This window comes from Rhipicephalus sanguineus, unplaced genomic scaffold (genome assembly GCF_013339695.2).
Source record: "Rhipicephalus sanguineus isolate Rsan-2018 unplaced genomic scaffold, BIME_Rsan_1.4 Seq1026, whole genome shotgun sequence".
In the NCBI taxonomy this organism is placed as follows: Eukaryota; Metazoa; Arthropoda; class Arachnida; order Ixodida; family Ixodidae; genus Rhipicephalus; species Rhipicephalus sanguineus.
Genome location: NW_023614193.1, coordinates 20,160 through 31,212, shown reverse-complemented (window position 1 = coordinate 31,212; position 11,053 = coordinate 20,160). Strand labels below are relative to the sequence as shown.

The window sequence follows — 11,053 nt, the reverse complement described above, 5'->3', positions numbered from 1 at the left end:
GCTTGTGCCAAATGTGAGGATTAGGTGCTTTGTCAAGATTTCTTTGTCATCGCGCCTGATTTTGATCCGCTGGACATTTATCACATGTTGTTCACTCCAGCCCTCGAGGAGCTCCGCTTCTGTCAGGTCGAGAAGGTCTTGATCTGATACCACACCTCGCGAGCTGTTGAGAAAACGATGCTGGGTGATTGAGACAGGTGTGTTTCCCAATGAAACAAGTTTAGACAGTTTTTCGTATTGGGTTTTGCTTTGAACTTCAAGGAGAAGGTCTCTGCTAGCCATTCTAGTTGCCTGGTAACCATGGCCCAAAGTTTCAGTAAGGCATTTTGATACAACGAAGGGAGAGATTGTTCTGGCATTCTTATCGAGTGTTTCACAATGGATGACGTGGAATCGCGGGAAAATTTCATTTGGCTTTAAGAATAGGTTAGCTGTATCTTCGGTGCGTCCCCTCTTTGTGCGAGGACGATCATTGAGTCTGGGAAAGGAAGTGGAGGCCATAAGATAAGTGTATTTTCGGCAGCCATGCCAGCCGCTCACCATGGAGCCCAACATGGGGACGCGACAGCACTTATGTTTATATAAGGCATGCCAACGCCAGCTGTACACAGCCACTATAACCAAATATAATGTGCCCAAGAGAGGGCACACACACAAGGTTAACCCTTGCCGCCAGGAAAAGTGGAAGTAAATAAAAGAGAGGAGAGGACAGGAAAGATTAAAGTGAGAGAGAAAGACGAAGATGAGGGGAGAGAGAGACAGGAAAAGGCGACTGCCGATTTCCCCTGGGTGGGTCAGCCCAGGGGTGCCGTCTACGTGAAGCCGGGGCCAAAGGGGTGTGTTGCCTCTGCCGGGGGGCCTTAGAGGTCCAATCACCCGGCGTCGGCTCAACCCCCAGGATCCCCTTTTCCCCGGACACGGCAAAGCCAGGCACGGCTAGGCGTGGGAGGGGGTCGAAACCCCCCCGTTAGCTCGGGTCCGTGGTGTCGCTACACACCAAACGCCTGCTTCAGCAGACGCCCCTGCGGGGAAGATAACAAGATGTAACATGATACAATCTATTTATACGCTAGACTAAACTATGAAAAACATGAAATAGACTATGAGAAAAGTTTGTTGCGCATGTTCCTATGACGCCAGAGAGCAGGAATGAGAGTGTAATTGTTTCTTGTTGCAGGTGATCGTACTTTCGTGCGTGTTTAGTGTTGCGGGAACGTTGTAGGCCAAGGCTTGGCATTTATACTGAAGGGGGTCCGCTCTATGCACGGCTGGTGCAGAAGCCTAGCTCCGGTCCCAGCCGCAAATAGTCGTACCGTGTCAACGTCCCCTTCCCGTAGCGCGCGTCATCGCAGCTACGACGGGTTCGGGCGATTAAGGCAACAGGCTAGAACAACAAACAACACTTTATTGCTACGTTAGCAATAACGCGTAAATGTCGCGTAGAGGGATAGTCCGCTCTCGTAGAAAACAAAGGGTAACGCTTACACCTTCGGTCGATGATCGGCTGGCGGGTCTCGGGGTGGTGAGGTGTTACCTCGCAGGTCAGCAGGGCACGAGAGACCGTCTCCTCATCTGCCCGGTTGTTTTCTTCACCTCCCGTGTCCCTCCCCACCGCGAGGGTTGTTTCCATCGCAGGGTGAGTTCCCTTTCCCGCGAGCCGGGATGCGAGGAGTGACGCGAGGAGCGGCGGGAAAGAAGGGGTTGTCCGGAAAGGGCGACGGTGCTCCTCTCCTAGTGGTCCCTTGGCTACCGCCGTCAGTTCGCGATCGCGCCAGCCCTAAGGAAAGGAAATGGGCGCGTGTGCTCTCCCACAATACGTAGTGCGGAAGCGCGGTACGAACCAAATGTCTGTGTTTCTTGTGGGAACTGTAATGACACGACGCTCTAGGCATGATAGTGATCTAATTAAGTTGGAGAGCTCCCTATGCGAAAAATAAAGTGTGTGCAATAAGCGAAATGTATAAAGGTTGTCAGCTCGCATTATATTGAATTCTTGGAAAGCTTCACGCGTTGTTCCGAACGGGTCAATATTTCCAATTTGGCGGATTACCTTTTTTTGCAGAGTGATGACTTTATTTATATTTGCTTTGCTTGTCGTGGCCCATACAATGGTGCAATACATTAGATGTGATTTAAACAGCGCGTAATATATCTGAAGTTTGACCTTGAGCGGCAAAATATTACGACAACGAGACATGACTCCTGTTACCGAAGAAAGCTTCTTACAGACAAAATTTACATGTGTGTCCCAGCCTAGGTTGGAAGAAAAATAAACTCCAAGTATTTTGTGGGTATCAACAATATCTATCGGCACTGATTCAAGAACTAAAGGTTGATGGGTAGTGAGTACTTTATTTTTGGCACGAAAAACAATGGCTTTGGTTTTGGTCGGGTTAATTTTAAGCTGGTTCATTCTGGACCATGATGAAATCCTTGAAAGTATATCATTTGCTTTACTTATATAATCATCTAAGTTAACGCCATCAAGGATTATTGTTGAATCATCCGCATATATGACGTATTTAACCGTTGTGTCTAGTTGAACAATATCATTAATGTAAACATTGAACATCAGCGGGCCAAGTATACTGCCTTGCGGTACACCACGAGTGAGGGGCAAGAATGACGAGCTACTTCCATTAATGGAAACACTTTGGCATCTATTGCTAAGATATGATTGAATTAAAGATTTGCCAACACCACGAATGCCATTTGATTCTAATTTCTCTAACAATATATTATGATGAAGCGAGTCAAATGCCTTACTGAAATCTAGAAAGATGCCGAGTGTGAATTTATTTTGTTCAAAGTTATGAAGTATAGCTTCCTTTAATGTCACCAACGCAGTTTCAGTGGACTTGCCGCTCTAAAGCCAAACTGCGCATCTGTTAGCACATCATGTTTGTTAAAGAATTTTGTTATGCGTACATGAATAATTTTTTCTAAGCATTTAGAGAAGACGGGAAGGACCGATATAGGCCTGTAGTTACTTTCTGTGTTGCGGTCACCACCCTTAAAAATAACTGATACTCGGGCTTTCTTCATGGCTTCTGGAAAAACACCATGTTCAAGAGCTAAGTTATATATATAGGTTAGTACACCACTAAGTAAATTTAAAACGTGTTTTATTGGTGTGATCTGCAAGTCATCGGTATCAAGCGATTTAGTATTATTTAGATGCTTGAACACTTCGCATACTTCACTTTCATTTGTTGGGTCGAGAAAGACACTCTGCATCACGTGACTGCACCCGGCGACAAAATCGGCGTTATCATTGCGCAACGCAACTGCATTTATGAACTACTCATTAAAATGATTTGCGAGTGCTGCGCCACTTAAATCTTTAACCCCAAAGTTTATAGACTCAGGCGAAGCATTTTTATTATCACGACCGAGTATGGTATTCATTAGCTTCCACGTTGCACTTGAGCGTTGCCGATTGGTATATTCAAAAAAAAATTACACCATCTCCCGCTAAAGGGGACCATGAGGCGATGCGAAGCCGGAGCACTTGCACGATCGCGTTCCGTTGGCGTTCGTTGGGCATGCTACCGACCTCGCGTCGTGGAACGCGAAGAGGGACGCTACGCGCGTCGTATCTTCAATCTAGCCTGGCCGTTAATTCTCACAGGGCGAGCGGGGAACGCGGCCTACAGGCGGGCGAGAGGGGGGGCAGCGTAGGAGAGGAGAGAGAAGGGGAGGGGACGCGCATGCGCTCGAGCTCATCGCGGCGTTGCGCAGGAGAGAATTTCGGCATGTCTAGCCCGCGTTTCAGAGGAAGAGTGGAAAGGGGGAGGGGAGAGGGGGTGTGGAGAGGAGAAGGGGAGAGGGAAAGTGGAGAGGGGAAGGGGAGAGGGAAGTGGAGAGGGGAGGGGAGAGGAGGTGTGTGGAGAGGGTATGCGCATGCGCAGTAAGGGTGGTCAGAACGCACACCACCACCACCACCACCACCACCACCACCACCACCACCACCACCACCGGATTGAGCTCCGCCTTAAGATACTTCGCATCTAATACGCTGATAGTAGGCTTTCTTGGCACGTTGAAGTTCAGCATTTAATCTATTTCGAAGTTTTTTGAATTCTTTCAGAGTTTCAGCAGAGCGCGTACGTAAAAATGCCAGGCCTGCGCGGAAAGCGCAGCACAGTCACAGCGAAAGCTGGAAGAGCGGCATTTCTAGAGCCCGTTGTAAACTCTCTTGGGGCTACTAATACAAGCACACTAGTAATGTACCCACTACGCCATAAATCACAATATTTGTGAAATTGGGAAGCACCTACAACGCCATTATTCGTCATTGTGCGCAGAAGCGAGGTTCCAGCTACACATATGTAAGGCATTATGTGCACTTTGTTTACGTGACGACTGATGACGACGAAGAATTGTGGCTCAGCCCTTTATAATGGGTTGGAAGCTTTAAACGGCTCACCAGTTAGTAATTCGCATTGTGTGACGCCCGGTCGCTCCCACCATGCAATATAACATACATTGACGTGAGAAAGAGAGACAGAGAGAGGGGGAAAATTTTATTGAGACCCCGAGGAAATGGATGATGGGCTCATGGGCTTCCTTGGCAACCAATGCAAGTGCACTTGCGAGGAACCCACTACGCTACAAATCATAATTTTCTGTGAAGTAGGGAAGCAGCCACTATGCCATTTTTCGTCATTCAACGGAGAGCCGTGGTACCCGCTAAAAACATGTAAGGCATTATGCGAACTTTGTTGGTGTTGTGCCTGATGACGATGAAGAATTATTGCAGAGCCCCTTGTAGTGGGTTGGAGGCATCCAACAGCCCACTCGTTGCGCAATTCGCATTGTGTGACGCCTGGTTACAGAATTCGCGTTGTGTGGTGCGTGGTTGTTATTTCACTCTTCTACCACACGAAATTACGTATGTTAATGTGGTTCCTTCTGGACATGAAGCCTGTATAGCGTCGTTTTGCAAAGAAGTTCCAAGAAGCCGTATCGAACGGCTGTGCTCGGAAATGCTCTCTGCTGGGAACAGCGTATCGGCCACAGGCCGAGGATCATCAACCCCGTTTCTTGACGAAGATTCAAGCTACAAAGTCGTCCTGCCTCGTCTACCAACCGGTAACGACGTTTTGAATTCCGTTTTCCTTCATGCCGACTTGAGTGGTAGACCGTATCGTGCCCCAGACTTCCGTGACGCGCTGCTCGAAGTGGTGACCACTGCAGACATCATAGGTGTGGGACAATATCAAATGAGCCACGTATGGATGGCTACGTGTGCAAGCAGCGCGGCGAAACAGAAACTTGTCACCCGTGGTGAGCTCCGTGTAAAAGGGCGGAAGTGCATGGTGATAGACCCGGAGACCAAGAACATTAAGCTAAAGCTTCTATGGCTTCCACCTCATCTTGAATCACGGCGTGTGGAAGAGGCGTTCCAAGCTTACGGTGTGGTGAAGTCCGTTGACAGAGAGGCATGGAGGTGTGCTAGTATGGAGCACTGGATGACAACAAATAGGGATGTTGCCTTGGAGCTCAAGGACACCATCACTGTGAGCTCAATACCGCATATTATGTCTATCTACGGTCACCAGTGCCTAGTACTTATTCCCGGTAGGCCTCCGCTGTGTCTTCGTTGCAAGCGAGTGGGGCATGTCCGTCGACAATGCAAAACACCGAGGTGCATGCAGTGCCATCGATTCGGTCATTCGTCGGATGCCTGCGTGTCGACTTACGCCAGCAAGCTTCGTTCTGGCCAATCTAGCGCAGAAGAGCCGCATCTGGACCATCTCATGGATGCTACGGAGGTAGTTGATGCGACAGGGGAAGCAACGGGAGAAGCAGTAGGTGGCATAAAGGAAGATCAACACTTGTCCATTGAAGCTATGCCCAGCAGCCACAATAACACTGCTAAAGACATCAGCGAAGACATCAGCGATGAGATTACTGCAGGGGAACACTCCCTGGAAGAACTTAAAGAAAAGCCTCCTGATGACGAGGGAGAAGAAGAGGCAATGGATAGCAGCCAGACCAGGAAACGTCCGGCACCGCTCAGCGACGAAGCAAGAACAAGTGCGTCAGACGCAACAGAGCAAATGTCCTCTTGTGGCCCACGTGTCGTCTCGTTTGGGGACCGAGGGTCGCGCCGCCTATGCCAGCGTCCTCAAGAAAGTGCTGCTAAAAAGTGCAAAGGAGGTAAAGCCACAGGTTGCCCTGTGGCTAAAGGCGACCAACAAAAGCTTTAAGTGAGCAAAATGGCTACCGCACTTACCTTCCCTACGTGTGTAGCGACACTCAACGTACGTGGCCTGAGAAATGTTAGGCGTCAGTGGCAGTTACGCCACGTGCTTGAGCAGTATAACATTGACGTTGCTGCAGTGCAAGAGACTAAGATTTCGTCTGCTAATGATGCCGATCTTGCACTCGAAATTTTACGAGATTATTATGTATACATAAGCCAAGCACGTGGTGCTTCCGCTGGATGTTTTTTATTAGTAAGAAAGCGGTTAAATCACACTTTAATGTCGCTACATGTTGATGGGGAAGGCCGCCTTATTTGTTGTGACCTCTCTTTTCATTCCCATAATTGGAGGTTTGTCTGTGTCTATGCTCCCTCAAAAGTAAACGAGAGGAAGGCTTTTTTCCTCTCCTTAGCTTCGCTGCTGAACACTGACAGAAATTTGATAGTGTTGGGAGACTTTAATTGTGTTTGTGACACTAGAGATCATTCATATATAACGAATCGTTATGATGCAAGTGCGGCTTTACTGCAGCAATTACTGAATGACCACAATCTAATAGATGTGGGAGCACATGCGCCCTCCTCGGTAAAGTTCACGCACTTTCAGGGTGTCTCACACGCTAGACTAGACCGTGTGTATGTATCTATAAACCTATGGTCTCACATTCATAACTATGCTGTAAAGCCCATATTTTTTACAGACCATTGCTTAGTAGCCGTTTCATGGGGTCCCCAAAAATTTCGTAAGGTTCCTCCAAACTGGGAACTATGGAAGCTTAACGTACAGCTCTTGCGTGAGGAATGTTTCGAAAAAATAGTCAATGAATTGCTACGTGAGGTAACACAATATCGACAGCTGCCAATTTTCGCTCAGTGGGAAATGTTCAAAGAGAAAGTTAAGTATGAGGCAATTGGTATTTCATGCGAGTTGACCCATAGAAAAACTGCTGAAAAACGTTATCTTTATGATTTACTTCATAAGCTCCATGCATTTGAAAGTCAAGAACCGGGATTGTACGTTGATGAGATAAATTCGGTTCGAGCGCAGATACAAAAACATGATGCAGAAGTATATAGAGGAGCAATGGTTCGTTCACGTGTTACTCGTTTCACTGATGAGGAACCCACAAAAAGCGCTCTTGGGGATGAAAAGCGGTATGCACTTTCTAAACAGATATTGCAAATTGAATCACGTGGTTCTATTTGCACAGAGACATGTCAAATAAGAGCCGCATTCGAAGAGTATTATAAAAAACTATTTACCGCGGCTGAGCTTCGGGATGATTATGAAGAAAAAGCTGACCACTTTATCGCGCTTGTGCCACCCTTACAAGAGGACGACAGACTTAGTGTTGATGGGCCCATCACTAGGGAAGAAATAAGGTTTGCAATAAGCACGTTGCAGAAAAACAAAACTCCTGGCCCAGATGGCCTTAGTGCGGAATTTTACATAAAATTTCAAAAACTTCTGGTTCCTTTTCTTGAGCAACTTTTTAAGGAGGCCTATGAACGTGGTGAGCTTCCTCCTTCTTTCTATCAGGGCCATACAACATTAATACCAAAAAGTACTGACACTGAAGCGTTAAAGAGAGTTAACGGATATAGGCCTATATCATTATGTAACGTTGATTACAAAATATTTGCGAAATTGCTGACAAATCGCCTGCAGACAGTGATCACTAGATGCGTAGGTGACCACCAAACATGTGGAATTCGAGGCCGCTCTATACAAACAAATATCCATATAGCGCGGTCAGTCCTTGAATGTATCGATGGTAGTATGGACCAAGTAGCCCTTCTTCAAATAGACCTCGCTAAAGCCTTTGATAAGGTACAGCATGCTTTCCTGTTCAGGCTCCTAAGACATCTGCAGTTGGGTGACGTACTGTACAATGGCATTTCACTCTGTTATAAAAAGTGCACTACAAGGCTCATTGTAAACCGCACACTTTCGGATATAATAGAGTTAAATTCATCCGTACGTCAGGGGTGTCCGCTCTCGCCTTTGCTCTTTGCAATATACCTGGAACCACTATGTTTAAGTGTGCTTCTAAATTCTAGCATTAGAGGATACCGATATGAGGCTGAGGAAATTAAAGTTCTAGCTTATGCCGACGACATCGCCTTCTTTTGCATCGATAAACCTAGTGTTCAAGAAGCAGTAAACACTACTTTACGCTTCTGTGAGATCGCTGGAGCCAGTATAAATTTTGATAAAAGCAGAGGATTCTGGCTGGGAATGTGGGCTCAAACTCCCTCAGTGTTCTCAAATATCCATTGGAATGCGACTGCTATGCGGTATCTTGGTGTGCCTCTTGATAACTATCGTAACAGCGGCCCACATTGGACGTCCGCGATAACTAATATCCGTCGAAAGGTGTCAACATGGCACGGACGAGACCTTTCCATTTTTTCAAGAGCTAAAGCGTGTAATATATTTCTTGCATCAAAGCTTGTCTATGTTTTGCAGGTATTGCACTGCTCTCGTGTGCACATTCAAGCGTTTCATAGGATATTTGCTTGTTTTATTTGGGGCTCTTCATGGGAACCCATGAGAAGAGACAACCTTTTTCTTCCACTTGAGAAGGGCGGCCTCAGTCTGGTGCATTTGTTTGTGCGACAGTTGGTGTTGCGATTTTTTTATCTTAAAGACGTCTGTCACCCATTTCTGTTGGCAGTTCTTCGAAACCGTCTGAGTTACCATCTTCCTTTTCTTTATGTCACGACAAATGTTGCCAAGGAATCGCAGTTGTCGGGATTCTTAAAAGAAATTGTTGATACTGTCAACTTTTTGAAAACCAGATTTACATTAGAGTATTTATATAATATAGACAGAACAACGCTAACTGCTGCACTTGTGAATAACCTTTTCCCAGAACCTGTATACCGACTGCCATATTTGCTTTTGCCTGGCCATGATGTATTATTCCGTGTACGTAGAATGTGCATATCGCCAGCAGCGAAAACGTTTTTCTTTAAACTGCACACATCCACTCTACCAGTGAAGAAATGGCTCAATGAAAAAGCAATATATGTGCCCTGGACTGTAAATTGTCGACTCTGTGACCAACCTGAGACGATAGAGCATTGTTTTATCCATTGTCGTGACGCATTTTATTTCTGGGACATTCTAAAGAGAACAATCAGAAAAGACCTTCCAATCACAGCTCATGGTATTCGGTTCCTCCCTTTCAAAAAGAGCCCCACCAATAATACACCGTATGATTTATTTATGTTATTAGGACTTTATGCGCTATGGAAAAGTCGCATGATCGACAGGCACGCCGAGCCACCACGATCGACGAGGTCTGTCTTCCGAGAAGAAGCTGCTCAAGTGCGCAGTGTTGTTGAGACTTTTGAGCCCGTTCCGGAGTGGCTTGCACTTCTGGACGCTTGTGTGTGTTTGCCTGACTTTTGAACAGCCTCTTACTGTAGGCAACAATGTGGGTGTTCTGAATGTTAAGGTAATTCTAATGTGATGAAGTATGTAGTGTGTAGTTCACAGTTATAACGGGTCATATTTCAATGAATTAAAGAAAAAAAAAAGCACCGGCATGGCTCAGAGGTACAACACTGGGCTCCCACGCAGAGGGCCCAGGTTCGAATCCCGTTCCATCCTGGAAATTTTTCTTATTTAGTTTTTTTTCTTATTTCGAGCGATAGTGGTTACGGACACCGGCGGCGGCGGCGGCGGCGGCGGCGGACAACTACGCCACCAAAAACGGCCGCTGAAATGATCTCATAACAGCTTTCGCTGTAAAAACTGTGATAACAGACGTTTTTACGCTTTATCATTGTCAAATGCTCGCGAGTGACCCAGGGTTTTCTTGCCTTTCTTGCAGATTTTAACGTTTTGAAAGGAAAATGTTTTGCGTAAATGCGTTGAAAAATTTGGATGAACGCATTATATGCGTTATCGGCATTTTTCTCTTTAAAAATTCGTGTTGGCGTACCAATTAGATTTTTAAATCCACTAGAGAGTAAAAGGTTATTTAGCGCGCGAATGACACAGTTATCCTCCAGTACGTTAATATTAAAATCTCCTGCAGAAATGAGGAGGAAGTTATTACAACAAGCATATTCCAAGAAGTTATCGTAAAACTGCATGAAACTTGCCATGCTTCCATTTGGCGGCCGGTAGATTACCGAGATCAGCTCATCTTTAAACTGGACTGTAAGTATTTCATAATCATCTGCTATCTTACTGAATTCAGGGACGACGTGGCAATTCTTTTTTGTCGTAACGAGCAAAGCAACCGCTCCTCCTCGCTTATGAGTCCGATTAAGGTAGAATGTATTGTAGCCATCCAAAGTAAAAGTTGGTTCATCATTTGTACCCCGTGTTTCAGTCATCATAATGAAGTCAGATTTTAATTGGAATTGTTCTAAAAAGAATGCAACGTCGTCCCTTTTATGGTTTTTGACCTTGTGTTAATATGCAGAACTGATTGCTTGTTTTGTTATGTAAGCAGATATCATGAGGAAAAGCAAGCTCTAGATAATCCATGGCGAGCAAACAAAAAAAAGAACGCTCTTCAAAACTTTCCAGCAAGCACATCAATTGACATTACGCAGACGCAGAACCACTCTGCCCTCCGAAAATCCTGTCGATATCACGCTCGCTAGGTATGTGTAGAGCAGGTGTTTCGTCAGTCTGTTTAGCGTATATCTTTCCGTTGAAAGACCACACAGATTTCCATTTCATTTCGTACTTCTTTTTTACAGCGGTCGCGAGCAGTTTTTTCAACGTCGGGCAGAGATGTTCATTCACATACACTGGCGGTGAATAGGAAGTTGAGTTGGCAATGCCTAAATCTGCATTTGTAAGGCGCGCTTTCTTTG

The 11,053-nt window shown here is 45.9% G+C and overlaps 1 protein-coding gene across 1 annotated transcript; it reads left to right on the top strand.

Moving 5' to 3' along the window:
• The first annotated feature begins 4,965 nt into the window (after positions 1–4,965).
• Positions 4,966–6,215, top strand: LOC119375928 (uncharacterized). Its single transcript, XM_037645948.2, has one exon. The coding sequence runs from the start codon at positions 4,989–4,991 to the stop codon at positions 6,213–6,215; it is 1,227 nt and encodes a 408-aa protein (XP_037501876.1). The 5' UTR covers positions 4,966–4,988.
• Positions 6,216–11,053: the final 4,838 nt, after the last annotated feature.